The sequence below is a fragment of the Oncorhynchus nerka genome, linkage group LG8 (assembly GCF_034236695.1).
Source record: "Oncorhynchus nerka isolate Pitt River linkage group LG8, Oner_Uvic_2.0, whole genome shotgun sequence".
NCBI lineage: Eukaryota > Metazoa > Chordata > Actinopteri > Salmoniformes > Salmonidae > Oncorhynchus > Oncorhynchus nerka.
In genome coordinates, this window is record NC_088403.1 from 44525631 (window position 1) to 44543555 (window position 17925).

Here is a 17925-nt window from a genome sequence, read left to right on the forward strand (position 1 = left end):
GTTTAAAGGTTCAATGGAAAAGCCCCCTGTGGTTCTCACCCACTCACAACCACACACACAAACACAAGCACGCACGCACACACACACACACAAACACACACAGACACACATACTCTCTCTTCCTTTCAATTAAATTCAAAGGGCTTTATTGGCATGGGAAACATATGTTTACATTGCAATAGCAAGTGAAATACATAATCAACAAAAGTGAAATAAACACACAAAAAATGTACAGTAAACATTTCAAATGTCATTATTTCACTCTCTCTCAATTCAGTCCAATTCAAAGGGCTTTATTGGCATGGGAAACAAATGTTTACATATGTTTTCTCTTTCTTTCCCCCTCTCATCCATGTCTCCCTTCTTATTTCACTGGCTTCACTGCTCACTTGAAAATGGAGTGAAAAGAGAAAGGTGTAGTAGCCTGGAGAGTCCTTAATGACCTTGTCAGTGGGAATTGTAGCATGTAAATCTTGATGGGGCAAACTCCCCCAATTTTTTTTAGATATATGCCAGCAAAGCCACTACACAACACAACACTAAACAATACATTAGTTGCACTATAAAGGTGACAAAAGGTGTCCACAAACTGTTAGGACCTACATAAAGCTGTTCCAACAGCAGAGCTTTCTTTTCAGCACCATGGAGTGAATCCTTACCACCGCTACACCTGGCTATCAGCGGAACCTTGTCTGGCAGCGAAACAGTTCATTCAGCCTCATTTACTGCCTTAAAAAAAACTTCCCTGATATGGCTGACTTGCTTAAACAAATGTGGTTTCTACTGACAATTGACATGTACAAACTATGGCACAAGGGAACGACGAGCGGATGAGAGGCCATCCGTAATTTAGATGAAGACATTCATGAGCGAGCTAGGTCTGACGTAGTTGATATAACTATTTGTTCAGCACTTTTTAAATGTACAGCCACAGGATTCAGAACATGGGCCATTCTTACAGTATTCTCCCTGTACACCAAGTCAGAACTGAAGGAAAAATAAAGGGGTATATAAGCAGACAATGAAAGCTTTTACAATATTCAATAATTACATTTTTCTAAAACAGCCTATAGGCTACATGTGCACCACCAAGTCAGAACAGTAGGCTAAGTTATGAGGGGGAAAGGGACCACAATATTAGGGTGAGGCACATTGGCTACTAACAGCTTACTACACAACATAAACTTTATTTTAAGAATGTGAAATGTCAGAAAAATAGTAGAGAGAATTATTTATTTCAGTTTTCATTTCTTTTGTCACAACCCCAATGGGTCAGAAGTTTACATACACCCAATTACTATTTGGTAGCATTGCCTTTAAATTGTTTAACTTGGGTCAAACGTTTTGGGTAGCCTTCCACAAGCTTCCCACAATGAGTTGTGTGACTTTGGTCCATTCCTCGTGACAGGGCTGGTGTAACTGAGTCAGGTTTGTAAGCCTCCTTGCTCGCACATGCTTTTTCAGTCCTGCCCCAAAATGTTCTATAGGATTGAGGTCAGGGCTATGTGATGGCCACTCCAATACCTTGACTTTATTGTCCTTAAGCCATTTTGCCAGAACTTTGGAAGTATGCTTGGGGTCATTGTCCATTTGGAAGACCAATTTGCGACCAAGCTTTAACTTCCTAACGGATGTCTTGAGATGTTGCTTCAATATATCCACATAATTGTCCCTCCTCATGATGCCGTCTATTTTGTGAAGTGCACCAGTCCCTCCTGCAGCAAAGCACCCCCACAACATGATGCTGCCACCCCCGTGCTTCATGGTTGTGGGATGGTGTTCTTCAGATTGCAAGCATCCCCCTTTTGCCTCCAAACATAATGATAGTCATTATGGCTAAACAGTTCTATTTTTGTTTCATCAGACCAGAGGACATTTCTCCAAAAAGTGCAGTTGCAAACCATAGTCTGGCTTTTTTATGGCGGTTTTGGAGCAGTGGCTTCTTCCTTGCTGAGCGGCCTTTCAGGTTATGTCAATATAGGACTCGTTTTACTGTGGATTTAGATACTTTTGTACCTGTTTCTTCCAGCATCTTCACAAGGTCCTTTGCTGTTGTTAAGGGATTGATTTGAGGCATTTGGAAATTGCTCCCAGGGATGAACCAGACTTGTGGAGGTCTACAATTGTTTTTTGAGGTCTTGGCTGATTTCTTTAGATTTTCCCATGATGTCAAGCAGAGGCACTGAGTTTGAAGGTAGGCCTTGAAATACATCAACAAGTACACCTCCAATTGACTCAAATTATGTCAATTAGCCTTTCAGAAGCTTCTAAGAAAGACCATGGCATAATTTTCTGGAATTTTCCAAGCTGTTTAAAGGCACAGTCAACTTAGTGTATGTAAACTTCTGACCCACTGGAATTGTGATACAGTGAAGATATAAGTGAAATAATTTGTCTGTTAACAACTATGTTGGTCATTCACAAAGTAGTTGTCCTAACCAACTTGCCAAAACTATAGTTTGTTGTACTTCAACTGTATATATATATACATACATATATATATATGTGGGTCTCAAAACAGGTTCCTGCCCATAATGACTGGTTGTCACTGGACCTAAAAAGGGAAGACAACAAACATAGACACGCACATATTCACTTTTCACAGTTTTTACATACGTTTTGCGCTCTGAGGTAACATTCTTAAATAAATAATAATATATTTATAGCAGAATACACACACAAATCCTTGTTTTCAGTCAAGTATTTTAGTACTGGATTATATTTAGTGTCGGCATCATTCCGAGGTCTGAAACGTCTATTCCAGTCAACAGCTAAACTCCATCGCCATCTAGCGGTCATCAATAGCAAACCTCCACAGTGGTAGACAATGCAGGTTGAATTTAATGTGCGTGCTCAAGTTGATGTTATTTGGTTACATTAAAATCAATGGTATAAGCAGACCAGACCCAGCTTCTGTGGCATGGGTGTCTATGGGAGACATGGAACTGACCATTTTTTTCAAAGGTAAAAGGCCTGAGTGAACCATCTTCATTTTTCCATCATCTTTGGTTGAAGTGTTTGAAGTCGGCTCTGAGTTCTCAGTTCTAGCAGTAAGGGGACTCAGAGGTTTGCGTGAAGACATCTTCACACGTTTATGTCAGCCTCTAGACCACGGTTTCCCAAACTCGTTCCTGGCCCCCACTTACCCTAGCACTACACAGCTGACTCAAATAATCTAAGCATGATGATGAGTTGGTTGTATGAATCCGCTGTGTAGTGCTACGGCAAAAACCCTAGCACTGCAAGGAGCGAGTCTGGGAAACCCTGCTCAACTCTTACCTGATAATTCATTGCACACACCTGGTGTCCCAGGTCTGAATCAGTCCCTGATTGGAGGGGAACAATGAAAAAAAGCAGTGGGACTGGCTTCGAGGTCTAGAGTGGAATTTGAGGGCTCTAGACATCTAAGGTAAGGCATGTATTTTTTTTTCCCCTGATGGTTAAGGCTGGCATTGGGAGATTAAAAAGAATGGATCCTAGATACATTATGTGCTTAAGGACAGCTACCCAAAGCTGTCAATGCTATCTAACATAGTTCATGGAACCCTTGAAGCTAAGGGATCATTTTAAAGGGGTCATGCCTGAAAGTATGCCCCCCCCCCTCTGTGTGTGGTTGATCCTGTGTATGCCACAACGTAGCTCTATTCTGCACTCCTTAATTGTCAATGAGAGGCCGCATGTCTTTAGATCCTTCTGGAAATAGATCATTTAATTTTCCTTTTCACGAGGCCTGCACATAACCAACCTCAAACTGTGGGTCCAATGAACGTGACCTTCACATCTACACATTGCCGCGTGATTCGTCTCGGACTCAAAGGCCTCATGTGCCCTCTGGCCTAGGAGAATACAGAGCCATTTGGGATGCAGACCTGGTCTACTACACTGTTAGAACCCAAAAGAACCCTTTCAGAACACTGTCTTCCAGAGCCAGATTGCCTGGCAACATCACGAATATTGACGCACGTGCATCACAGGGGAAGAAGGGCCGTGCGTTGTTGTGATTCTGAACTGTCAGATAGTTATCAACAATGACAAGCTGCCAGACGGGGGAATGGTAGGCAGCTTGTTTCCGCTAGTTGTGTCTTGTCCTTGATACCATGTCTTGTTTTGACTTATACCACATCCATAATAATATGGCAAACATTTGAACTACAACTGTAACAATGTATTCGAGAGACAACAAGTGCTCGTTGTGAAAATGTACTTGATTTCAATAAGCATTTGGAGGCTAAATATAGTTTAGATGTTGTCAACAGTCCTATGGTTCTAAGCCAACCCCGTCTGTTTCGCCCTGATGATGTGCACTCATCTGTTTTGTTGCCAGACAACACACCCGTCTATGGAGAAGGTTCTATATGGATAAAGGTACTGTGTAGAACCCTTGTACTTGTAGAATAACACTTTTAGATGCCTTTTTTTCAGAGTGTAGACCGTATAGTCGTTGTTGACCTTGTGTGCCTTGGTCTCCTTGACTTGAGGGGGTAGCTATTCACCAATACAAAAGCTTATATGCATTAGGTACACAGCACTGTTTGTTACAGTAGATTTCACAGAATCCAAAGGGTAGTTATTATGTCATTATTATATAATTACTGTATAACCATGTTACTTTAAAGTAACAATAACTGGTAAATAGTAGACTTTGTGTGTGTGTGTGTGTGTGTGTGTGTGTGTGTGTGTGTGTGTGTGTGTGTGTGTGTGTGTGTGTGTGTGTGTGTGTGTGTGTGTGTGTGTACATGATTGTGCCTGTGCATGGTTGTATATGCACATTCAGTGCCTTCTGAAAGTATTCAAACCCCTTGACTTATTCCACATTTTGTTGTGTTACAGCCTGAATTCAGAATTGATTAAATAAATTAAAAAATCTCACCCATCTACACACAATACCCCATAATGACAACATGAAAACATGCGTTTTTTTAACACCCCTGAGTCAATACATGTTAGAAGTATCTTTGGCAGAGATTACAGCTGTGAGCCTTTCTGGGTAAATCTCTAAGAGCTTTGCACACCTGGATTGTACAATATTTACACATTATTGATTAAAAAAAAAAATTCTGCCAAGTTGGTTGTTGATCATTGCTTAGACAGCCATTTTCAAGTCTTTTCATAGATTTTCAAGCCGTTTCAAGTCAAAACTGTAACTAAGCCACTCAGGAACATTAAATGTTGTCTTGGTAAGCAACTCCATTGCATATTTGGCCATGTGTTTTAGGTTATTGTCCTGCTGAAAGGTTCATTTGTCCCCCAGTGTCTGTTGGAAAGCAGACTGGATCTGGTTTTCCTCTAGGATTCTGCCTGTGCTTAGCTTAATTCCGTTTCTTTTTATCCTAAAAAAAACTCCCCAGTCCTTGCCGATGACAAGCATACCCATAACATGATGCAGCCACCACCATGGTTGAAAATATGAAGAGTGGTACTCAGTGATGTGTTGTGTTGGATTTGCCATTTTACTTGTCTTATTCCTTCTTTTCACTCTGTCATTTAGGTTAGTATGGTTCTTTATCCATCCTTAATTTTCTGCTATCAAGCCATTAAACTCTGCAACTTTTTTAAAGTCACCATTGGTCTCATGGTGAAATCCCTGAGCGGTTTCCTTCCTCTCCGGCAACTGAGTTAGGAAGGACGCCTGTGTCTTTGTAGTGCCTGCGTGTATTGATACACCATCCAAAGTGTAATTAATAACTTCAGATATTCAATGTCTGTGTCACACCCTGATCTGGGTCACCTGTCCTTGTTGTTGTCTCCACCCCCTCCAGGTATTATCCCTGGGATATTTATCCCTGTGTTTCCTGTCTCTCTGTTCAAGTTTGTCTTGTTTGCCAAGTCAACCAGTGTTTTTCCTTGCTCCTATTTTTCCCAGTCTCAGTTTGTTTCTATTCCTCCTGGTTTCGACCCTTGCCTGTCCAGACTCCGAACCCGCCTGCCTGACCACTCTGCATGTTCTGACTACCAGCCTGCCTATCCGCTTGTACTCTTTTGGACTCTGATCTGGTTTCTGACCCCTGCCTGGCCTGACCTCGAGACTCCCTATCGTCTGGTACTGTTTGGGCTCTGACCTGGTTGATGAACTCTCGCCTGACCCCGACCTGCCTTTGCCTACTCCCTTTGTTATAATAAATATCGGAGCTCTACCATCTGCCTCCTGTGTCTGCATTTGGGTCTCGCCTTGTGCCCTTATAGTATGCTGCTTCTTTTTCTTCTTTTTTTACGAGGTATTGTAAAACCTCCCAGGTCTTTGTGGTTGAATCTGTGTTTGAAAGTCACTGCTCGACTGAGGTACCTTACATATATTTGTATGTGTGGGGTACAGAGATGAGGTAGTCATTCAAAAAAAATCTTGTTAAACACTATTACTGCACAAAGAGTGAGTCCATTTAACTTATGATGTGACTTGTTGAGTACATTTTTACTCTTGAACTAATTTAGGCTTGCCTTAACAAAGGGGTTGAATACTTATTGACTCAAGACATTTCAGCTTTAAATTGTTTATTCATTTGTAAGCAATTTGAAAAATATAATTCAACTTTGACATTACGGGGGTTATTTTGTAGGCCAGTGACACAAATTCTCAAGAAAATTCAGGCTGTAACACCAAAAAATGTCAAGGGGTGTGAATACTTTCTGAAGGCACTGTACATACTGTGCTTAGCCTATGTCTGTACAGGCCTGTGTGAGCTCCAGACAGAGCCCAACAGCAGGTCAGTGCCAGATGACTTGCAGAAAGGAAGAACAGGGCACTGTGCTGTTATACAATAGAACAGGGGAATGAGCTGGAGTTTAATAACCGGGCTGGCTGGCAGGCAGGCTCAGGGAGGGAGAAGGGGTGTCATCCAGTCATAGTCCAGTAAACACACATGCACGCAAGGACAAACATTCACGCAAGAACGTGCACACACACACACACACACACATGTAACAAAGTAAAACTGTTGATATTGTGAGCGTACCCTTGCTGGTCTGCCAGTACCAGTTGTGTCTCATTTGAAAGCCAAGAGCTCCAGTTTGAAGGAGCTTTAGTTCAGGGTCTTTCTTCGTTGTTGGATGCATGTTGTAGCTGGCGTAAGTAATTGCTCGCTCTTGGTGATCTTGAACTTGTGCATCTTGAACCAGCCCAACGTCTTGAACCAGCCCCCAGTCCTTCAAGGTTGGCACCTGTGTACAGTCGGAAGGGGAGCGAGAAGTCTCCTTAGGCCAGGAAAGGGCCACTCAACAAGGCTCTTCAAACGGTCAAAGGCCTGTTGGCCTGGTGTCCAGGTGACTGGCACTTCCTGTAACAAAGTGTTGATTGGTGCAGCCACTTTGGAGAAGCCTGGATGAGATGCCGGTAATAACTAGCAAAGCCAAGAAAGGACCGTACTTACTTCACAGTCTGGAGAACTGGCCACTCCCTCGTCAATTTAGCCTTGGATGGATCTGTATCCACCCCCCATCTAGCTGATGACGTGGTCAAGGTATGTTCCAACCCATGGTCATGGAGCGTCTGGAAAACCTCTTCCAGAAAGGCCAGATGGCTTCCGAAATCCGGCGAGTACACAATGATGCCGTTGAGGTAAATCAGCAGGGAATCCCCCCAGACACCACTGCATGAGCCTCTGGAGCGTGGTGGGGGCATTGTTCAAACCGAAACCCAGGGATATGGTAAAGGCAGTTTTCTCACAGTCCACTGAGCTTTCTTCAGCCTCGTTAGTGACTCCGCTAGGCGTCTTTGTGAGTGGCCTCGTTCAACTTCCTGTAATCGACTCATTGCTTGGACGAGAGCCCTCAACTTGGGTTACAAGCTCGGGGACAGGCCCAATACCGCTGTCCACACACACACACACACACACACACACACACACACACACACACACACACACACACACACACACACACACACACACACACACACACACACACACACACACACACACAATCTTCCAGTCATATCCTAGTTCCACAATCCTGTGCACATGTGAGGAATGGCAGAAGGTAGGTCTGGGATCTCCACCTGAGAACTCACACATCCCTGTCTACATCATACATGAAGTATGGTGACATGTCTGTAACACTGTAGGATAGCTCCCTGCTATCTCTCTCTCTCTCTCTCTCTCTCTCTCTCTCTCTCTCTCTCTCTCTATCTCTCTCTCTATCTCTCCCCCCCCCCTCTCTCTGCTTGCTCATTTACTGTATATACGCTGAGTGTACAAAACATTAGTTTATTAAAACAATTTTATTTAACCTTTATTTAATTAGGCAAGTCAGTTAAGAACTAATTCTTATTTAAAATGATGACCTACCTCTGCCAAACACTAACCCGGACGACGATGGGCCAATTGTGCACCACCCTTTTTTTTTTAACCTTTATTTAACCAGGCAAGTCAGTTAAGAACACATTCTTATTTTCAACAATGGCCTAGGAACAGTGGGTTAACTGCCTGTTCAGGGGCAGAACGACAGATTTGTACCTTGTCAGCTCGGGGGTTTGAACTCGCAACCTTCCGGTTACTAGTCCAACTACCCTGCCGTCCCTATGGGACTCCCAATCACAGCCGGTTGTGATACAGCCTGGAATTGAACCAAGGTCTGCAATGACGCCTCTACCACTGAGATGCAGTGCCTTGGACCGCTGCGCCTCTCAGGAGGTTGCTATTGTTCTTTTCATGACAGACTGACCAGGGGAATCCAGCTGAAAGCTATGATCCCTCATTGATGTCACCTGTTAAATCCACTCCAATCCGTGTAGATGAGGGGGAGGAGACAGGTTAAAGAAGGATTTTTAAACCTTGAGACAATTGAGACATGGAATGTGTATGTGTGCCATTCAGAGGGTGAATGGGCAAGACAACAGATTTCAGTGCCTTTGAACGTGGTATTGTAGTAGGTGCCAGGCGCAGCGGTTTGTGTCAAGAACTGCAAACGTTTTGTGTGTGTATCAAGAATGGTCCACCACCCAAAGGACTAGTAGCTGGCACAGCCACAAAGTCTGATTTTAAACCTAACCTTAACCACGCTGCTAACGCGAATGCCTAACCCTAACCTTCATTTTGTTTTCATTTACTCTTACAATATAGCACATTTAGACTTTGCAGCTGGCCTATCCAGCGGAAATCGCTCAGTTCTGCCTCAAGGACCAGACTCATCCTAAGAAAGCTCAACCTGCTTAATTAAGAGGCATGAGAAGAAGAAAAATGTATATTACAAATTGAACATCTATTGCAGAATAAATCAATGTTAGAGTTTGCATAGCTTGCCATAAATGGATGTTGCATTTTACTGTATGTGTTGGTTATGTAGGCTTCATTGCTTTCTACTACAGATAATAATATGATTAGGCTATATCTTTACTTTTGTCATTCCAATTCATTTAATTTGATTTTTTTTTTTTAATAATAGGACTTGGAAATATGGAAATATAGATTAGCCAAATTGTTTTACCTAAGAATAACCCCAAAATGAAGGACTATTTAGCCTACTCTGTCGTTCATGATTTGTTGTCATGGAGGACTGATTGGGCTCATTGCTTCGAGTTGAAACATAAATGCAGCTCTCGGAATTATATACTTTGAGCACTACTGAAAAGTGCTCTTTTGCACTTGAAAAATTCATTCCATATGCTACATTTGCTATAGGCCTATTGTTTACGTTTTTGGTTGGTGACACTTTGATATCTAGATCATTTGCAGCTGTTAAGTCTTTCAAACATGCGCGAGTTTGAGCATGTGTCCGTTAGGCCGATGGACATTTTTTTTTTTTTAAATCAGCACGACTTTAACTGTACAATAAAAGCCCCGCTCGTTGTCTTATTAAATTAAACTCGGGAGAGTTTAGATGGGAGGAACGAAAGGGTGCATTTTTCACAAGCTGTCCACTGGGGCATATTCTGTTGCAAAACGTTTCTTAAACGTAAGCAAGCGGAAAGAAACGGGGAGGGAGATACCTGAATTTGTTTTAAATAGAAACGTTCTGCTCTGTTTGCTTCTGGTTGGAACTTAAACGTTTTTTTCGTAAGGAATAGACCATTGGTTGCAAAAACAATGATTGATAGGCTTCTAAACCCCTGGGTAAGTATTGATTTAATGGTTATGATCAAGCCTGACCTTTGACTTTTCAGCCTCGAAAACGTGAAAGTGTTTCCGTTCTTATCTTCTCATTTCTGACATCTCTTTCCCTCTGTATGGCTGTATGGCTGTCTCATCTTGTTCAGTAGATCTTCAGGTTACAAAAACCTCTCTCTCTCTCTCCATTAAATTCAATTCAAAGGGCTTTATTGACATGGGAAACATATGTTTACATTGCCAAAGCAAGCGAAAAAGAAAATATACTAAAGTAAAATAAACAATCAGAACTGTGAACTCTCTCTCTCTCTCTCTCTCTCTCTCTCTCTCTCTCTCTCTCTCTCTCTCTCTCTCTCTCTCTCTCTCTCTCTCTCTCTCTCTCTCTCTCTCTCTCCCTCTCTCTCTCTCTCTCTCTCTCTCTCTCTCTCTCTCTCTCTCTCTCTCTCTCTCTCTCTCTCTCTCTCTCTCTCTCTCTCTCTCTCTCTCTCTCCCTCTCTCTCTCTCTCTCTCTCTCTCTCTCTCCCTCTCTCCCTCTCTCTCTCTCTCTCTCTCTCCCTCTCTCTCTCTCTCTCTCTCTCTCTCCCTCTCTCTCTCTCTCTCTGTCTCTCTCTCTCTCTCTCTCTCTCTCTCTCTCTCTCTCTCTCTCTCTCTCTCTCTCTCTCCCTCTCTCTCTCTCTCTCTCTCTCCCTCTCTCCTCTCTCTCTCTCTCTCTCTCTCTCTCTCTCTCTCTCTCTCTCTCTCTCTCTCTCTCTCTCTCTCTCTCTCTCCCTCTCTCCCTCTCTCTCTCTCTCTCTCTCTCTCTCTCTCTCTCTCTCTCTCTCTCTCTCTCTCTCCTTCTAGAAAGTTCACAATCCTATGTTATGTACTGCTGTTTTGATGCAAGGTTCTGGTCTGTGTGGCATAATAACGGCTTGTCAACGTTCTGTGACTCCATCCCGTTGGATCAGCCAGAGGCACACAGGAATGCCTCTGTTCTTATAAAGACCCGTCTCACGTCCACGCTATAACTAACACTGTTTAGCCATGGCTATGCAAGGCACGGAAATAACTGTCTACAGCACAGCACATACTTCATATCCAGACAGTGTGTTATGTATAACTATTTTTTTATAGGCCCTGGCACAGTTTCAAGTTTCAGTTTCAAGTTTTATTAGTCATATGTACAGGATACACATGGTACTGTATACACCGTCCAATGAAATGCTTACTTGCAGGTTCCTTCTCGACCATGCAAGAACGATCAAATGCTAAAAGATAAGAATACTAACATAAAGTAAATGGCTCAGTAGAATTTTTTTTATTTTTAGCATAAGCACAGTACAGGAATGTACAATTTAAAGTCCAATATTTAGTGAGAGTCAGCAGCCCACACTATTTATTTGATCCATACTGTACGTAACACGCTATTGTCTCCTAGCAGCTTCCAAACTTTCTCGTCCGAGGCCCAAAAATGTATTAAATCCAATCAGATATGCCCCCAATCATTTTCATCTAAAAGGCCACAGTGACTTTTTTTAATGCAACAAAATACACATCAAAACACACGTGTGCATTTTCATTAGGTGCAATCACTGGGCTCTGTGAAATATTCAGATTTTACTACGTGGCTATGTGTTTTACAACTCAAATATGATCAGGTCCAACAGCAATGTGTGCAATGACTTTTACCTCTAATGTCTTCATCTCTGTTTTGAAACGTGTCTGTATGTCCTGTCTGCTGTTTTTAAAATGTCTGATGTACATATGTTGTCCTTTAGTATATCATGTGTTACATTTGACATGTTCACCTGCTCCAGGGACTGTCACGACTTCTGCCGAAAGTCGGTTCCTCTCCTTGTTCGGGCAGTGTTCGGCGGTCGACGCCACCCGTCTTCTAGCCATCATCGATCTATTTTTCATGTTCCATTTGTTTTGTCTTGTTTTCACACTCAATTCCCTAATTACATGGTGTATATGTTCCCTCTGTTTCCCCCATGTCCTTGTCGGGAATTGTTTATTGTAAGTACGTGTGCTTTATGTGACTGGTGCGTTATGGGTTTTGTGTTTTTTTTAATTTTTGTACGCCGGTAGTTATGTACATTAAACAGCTCCGGCCATTTACCAAGTTCTGCTCTCCTTCGTTTGACTTCCATGCCACCAGCTACGCACCCCTGACAGGGACAGAAGATGTAGATGAACGCATCACTTCTGTGTTGCATGTTTTTGTTGTACACTGTCCCTGTCCAAATAAACGTAATAAATAAATAAAATGTCTTTGAAGGAGCGAGTCAGGAGGTCACCTTTTATAGCACAGGACAGTGAGGTCAGGGAGGTCGGGAGTAGCCTATGACCGTACAGTAGTTGGAATAATAGCATAGATACTCCTTTGCTTTGGACCTAATTTGACCTAATTTTGCATACGTCCAATGATAATGTGCTTATCGTAGTGGTGATCTTGTGTCACATTGAGCCCTTCACATGACTGGTGTTTATGCATGCTCTGGGGATTCCTGTGAAGTTCTACTTTCAATGCTTGATACCTCAACACCCAAGCAAACACCAGGATGGCTTGTCCTCCTGTTTGAAAGCTATGTCGCTAAGTTAAGGCAACACATGTTTGAGACCAATGTCTCTAAGCTAAGCTAAGGTAATTCTGAACATTCTGCTCATCTTTGAGTAGACTGAAATGTCCGGAAGTGGTGGCGGTAACCCTGAAGGACAGGAGAAAGGAGCCCGTAACCCTGGCCTGGTTTGTCTGGCTAAATACCAAACACAACAGCTGTATCTGAAATGCACCATTTTTACAATATAGTGCACCACGTTTGACAGGCCTCGTAAGACTCTGGTCAAAAGTAGTGCACTAACCTCTCTCGATTGGCTCTCGGCCTCAGCCTTGTCTGAGTCAACATGACCACAGCACAGCACACATTTGATGGGCCAGCAGCCCACCCTGTCTGTCCACATCACCGCTGCTGGGCTGACCATCTGTTTCACACATCGACAACACATAAAATGACAAAACACTGACCACCGGTATCTCTGTCTAATCTATGGCCTACCTCTCTCCCTGACACACGTGCCTACATGGATGCTCACAATCCTGTCTTGGAACAAAGGATCTGAATACTTGTGTAAATAAAACCATTCTGAAAACCTGTTTTCTCATTTGTCATTATAGGGTATTTATTGTAAATTGATGGGGGGGGGGTACAATTGAATCCATTTAAGAATAAGGCTGTAACGTAACAAAATGTGGAAAGAGGGACGGGGTCTGAATACCTTCCAAATGCAAATGCATCCAGGGGCAAAAACAAACACACCCCAACCTTGACCAATTCCCGGAAGGATGTGTACGGCCACCCTGATAAGAGCCATATACAGTACACTGCATGAGTAGAGATCTGGCTCTGAACAGACAGAGCAGATGTTGTTACACCAGGTTAGCTACCAGGCCTATCATTTGGGTACTGTGGTAAGATTGAATTAGTACATCGAGTGGAACCATGGTACTTGGGATGTGGCATGTGACTTCATCAGATGATAGACCTGCTTGAAGAAATCTGGTACCATGTGAGATATACTAGTGTGGTGTATGCAGGACTAACACTGTTTCAGACACAGCAGTGTGCACATTATCAGACACAGAAAACATTGTTTTTATATTCACATGGTGGGCATGCAATCAGGTTACAACCAGCACGTATGGTAAACACCTACTGCAGAAACGTACAGAGACATACAGACAGACAGACAAGCAGTCTGACAGACAGATAGACGGAGAGACAGACAGACAGACAAGCAGTCTGACAGACAAACAGACGGAGAGACAGAGAGACAGACACACAGACACATACACTACCACACGCACGCAATGACAGTTGACCTGGGATGACATTGATCACTAACCCCGTTAAACTAGATCACCCGTTCATCGTACAATTCCTCTGACAGACAGACAAGCAATTAGACAGACAGACAGAGAGACAGACAGACAGTTGACCCGGGATGGCATTGGTCCCCATCATGAAGTGTGTGTCCTCAGCAGGCACATTCCTCCGCTGGATAACAGTATTATGTGGTCTTTAACCCTGTTAGACTACACCCCCCTTTCATAATTCCTGCTGTGTGTGTCTGTCTACTAGTATTTTACCAGGCATTAGGCCTACATCTAAGGATGCACTTTGAGAAGCAAGGTAGGACAAATATTAAGCAAAAAAAACACAATAACACGCATGCTAACTGGATAATATCACATTAATATCATATTATTCACTGGTATCTGTCTCGTCTATGATGATTCACCTCCACCCGCCCATCCCCGCAACACACACACACCACCATCATTCCTGTTCCCAAGAACTCTAAGGCTTCATGCCACAATGACTACCGCCCTCTAGTACTCTCATCTGTAATCATGAAGTGCATTGAGAAGCTGGTTATGGCACACATTAACTCCATCATCCCAGACATCCTAGACCAAGACCCACTCCAATTAGCATACCGCCCCAACAGATCCATAGACGACGCAATCTAAATTGCATTCCACACTGCCCTCACCCACCTAGACAAGAGGAATACCTACAGTGCATTCGGAAAGTATTCAGACCCCTTGACTTTTTCCACATTTTGTTACATTACAGCCTTATTCTAAAATGGATGAAAATGTTTTTTCCCCCCTCGTCAATCAACACGCAATACCTCATAATGGCAAAGCAAAAACAGTAGTTTTTATGTTTGCAAATGTATAATAAAACAAAAACAGAAATACCTTATTTACTTAAGTATTCAGACCCTTTGCTATGAGACTCGAAATTGAGCTCAGGTGCATCCTGTCCACCTGTGGCAAATTCAATTGATTGGACATGATTTGGAAAGGCACACACCTGCCTACATAAGGTCTCACAGTTAACAGTGCATGTCAGTGCAAAAACCAAGTCATACTAAGCCAAAAACCAAGCCATGAGGTCGAAGGAATTGTCTGTCGAGGCATGGATCTGGAGAAGGGTACCAAAAAATGTGTGCAGCATTGAAGGTCCCCCAAGAACACAGTGGCCACCATCATTCTTAAATGGAAGAAATGTTGAACTACCACGATTCTTCCTGGAGCTGGCCGCCCGGCCAAACTGTGCAATCGGGGAAGAAGGGCCTTGATCAAGGAGGTGACAAAGAACCAGATGGTCTCTCTGACAGAGCTCCAGAGTTCCTCTGTGGAGATGGGAGAACCTTCCAGAAGGACAACAATCTCTGCAGCACTCTACCACAATCAGGCCTTTATGGTGGAGTGGCCAGACAGATGCCACTCCTCAGTAAAAGGAACAGTTTGCCAAAAGGCACCTAAAGCACTCTCAGACCATGAGAAACCAAGATTGAACACTTTGGCCTGAATGCCAAGCATCACGTCTGGAGGAAACCTGGCACCATCCCTACGGTGAAGCATCAGGCTGTGGGAATGTTTTTCAGCAGCAGGGTCTGGGAGACTAGTCAGGATTGAGGGAAAGATTAACGGAGCAAAGTACACAGATATCCTTTATGAAAACCTGCTCCAGAGTGCTCTGGACCTCAGACTGGGGAGAAGGTTCACCTTCCAACAGGACAACAACCCTAACCACACAGCCAAGACAACGCAGGAGTGGCTTCGGGACAAGTCCCTGAATGTCCTTGAGTGGTCCAGCCAGAGCCCGGACTTGAATCCGATCAAACATCTCTGGAGAGACCTGAAAATAGCTGTGCACTGACGTTCCCCATCAAACCTGACAGAGCTTGAGTGGATCTACAGAGAAGAATGGTAGAAACTCCCCAAATACAGGTGTGCCAAGCGTGTAGCCTCATACCCAAGAAGACTTGAGTCTGTAATCGCTATCAAAGGTGCTTCAATAAAGTACTGAGTAAAGGTACTGAATACTTTTGTAAATGTCATATTTCAGTGTTCATTTTTTGTAAATTTGCAAACATTTCAAAAAACCTGTTTTTGCTTTGTCATTATGGGGTATTGTGTGTAGACTGATGAGGGGGGAAAAAAACAATTAAATTCATTTTAGAATAAGCCTGTAACGTAACAAAATGTGGAAAACGTCAAGGGGTCTGAATGCTTTCCGAATGCACTGCATGTGAGAATGATGTTCATTGACTACAGCTCAGCGTTCAATACCCTTGTCCCCTCTAAGATCGTCACCAAGCTTAAGACCTTGAGACTGAACACTTCTCTCTGCAACTGGATCCTGGACTTCCTGACGGACCGATTCCAGGTGGTGAGGGTAGGCACCATCACCTCCGCTGACCCTCAACACGTGGGCCCCACAGGGGTGTGTGCTAAGTCCCCTCCTTAAGTCCCTGTTCACCCATGACTGCGTAGCCACGCACGACTCCAACACCATCATCAAGTTTGCTGATGACACGATGGTGGTAGGCCTGATCACCAGCAATGATGAGACAGCCTACAGGGAGGAGGTCAGTCACCCGGCAATGTGGGGTTGAAACAACAACCTCTCCCTCAACATCAGTAAGACCAAGGAGATGATTGTGGACTACAGGAAATGGGGGGGGTGGGTTCGAGCACGCCTCCATCCACATCGACGGGGCTGTAGTGGAGTGGGTCGAGAGCTTCAAGTTCCTCTGTGTCCAAATCACATGGCGCTACAGAGGGTGGTGGGGACAGCCCATTACATCACCGGGGCCGAGCTCCCTGCCATCCAGGATCTCGATATCAGGTGGTGTGAAAGGAAGGCCCGGAACACCGTTAAAGACTTCAACCACCCAACCATAGACTGTTCTCTCTGCTTCTGCACGACAAGCAGTACTGATGCGTCAAGTCTGACACCAACAGGCTCCTGAAAGACTGCTAAATAGCTAACTAAATAGCTAACAAAATGGCAACAAGGACTATCTGAGTTGACCTCATTTGTGCACCGTCTCTATGCACACTCACAGTCTTTCAGGAGCCTTTAATGCTAAATCACACACCACACACACTGATACTCCAAACACTCACTCCATCACACACACATAATACCCACATACATTTATATTGCATCTACACACACACACCCACTCACATACAAGCTGCTGCTACTCTGTTTATTGTATATCCTGATGCCTAGTCACCTCACCCCAATACATATCTACCTCTATCAATCCAGTATCCCTGCACATAGTAAATATGGTACTGGAACTGACCCTGTACATACTTTGCTTGCTTACTTTATCATGTTCTTCTGATTTTTATATCTTGTGTGTTTTTGCTTTGCCTTGCTATTTTTAGTATTACATTGTTATTGATTGCTGCATGAAAGGAATGTCACTGTACTTGTGCATTAAATCTTGAAACTTGAAAACACACACAACCGTCGTCAGCCGGTCAGATAGTCGTCTAAATATTGTGCTGACCTTTTATCCCGTCTGAGGTCTGATGCAACAAGGGAACAGAAGAGGGGCAAGGTGACAGGTGCTTCAGAAGGCTCTGGAACATTTCTATTGATCTTTATCGGGCTGTAAACACTGGCAAACGGGGAAAAGAACAAACAGGTCAGACTGTGATATCACAGCAGGTCAGCTCACTGAGCTCTCTTATTGGTCAAGTGAAAGGCGAGTCCCGTGTAGTTAGAATCTGTCTGTATGTATTTTAGAGCGGGTGACTCTCTTCCTCCCCTCAAAAAAAGCAATAACAGATATGGAAAAGCACCCAAACAGATCAGGGTGGGGCGGCAGGGTAGCCTAGTGGTTAGAGCGGTGGACTAGTAACCGGAAGGTTGCAAGTTCAAATCCGCCGAGCTGACAAGGTACAAATCTGTCGTTCTGCCCCTGAACAGGCAGTTAACCCACTGTTCCTAGGCCATTGTTGAAAATAAGAATTTGTTCTTTAACTGACTTGCCTAGTTAAATAAAGGTAAAATAAAAGGGTAATCTCTGCCTG

At 43.5% G+C, this 17925-nt stretch overlaps 1 protein-coding gene across 1 annotated transcript in view; it reads right to left on the reverse strand.

Moving 5' to 3' along the window:
* Window positions 1-7615, reverse strand: part of LOC115133842 (uncharacterized) — a 14310-nt gene extending 6695 nt beyond the window's left edge. The window contains exon 1 of the mRNA XM_065021134.1: window positions 7467-7615. Coding sequence (XP_064877206.1) covers window positions 7467-7615 — 149 coding nt within the window. The remainder of the gene's footprint in view (window positions 1-7466) is intronic.
* Window positions 7616-17925: the final 10310 nt, after the last annotated feature.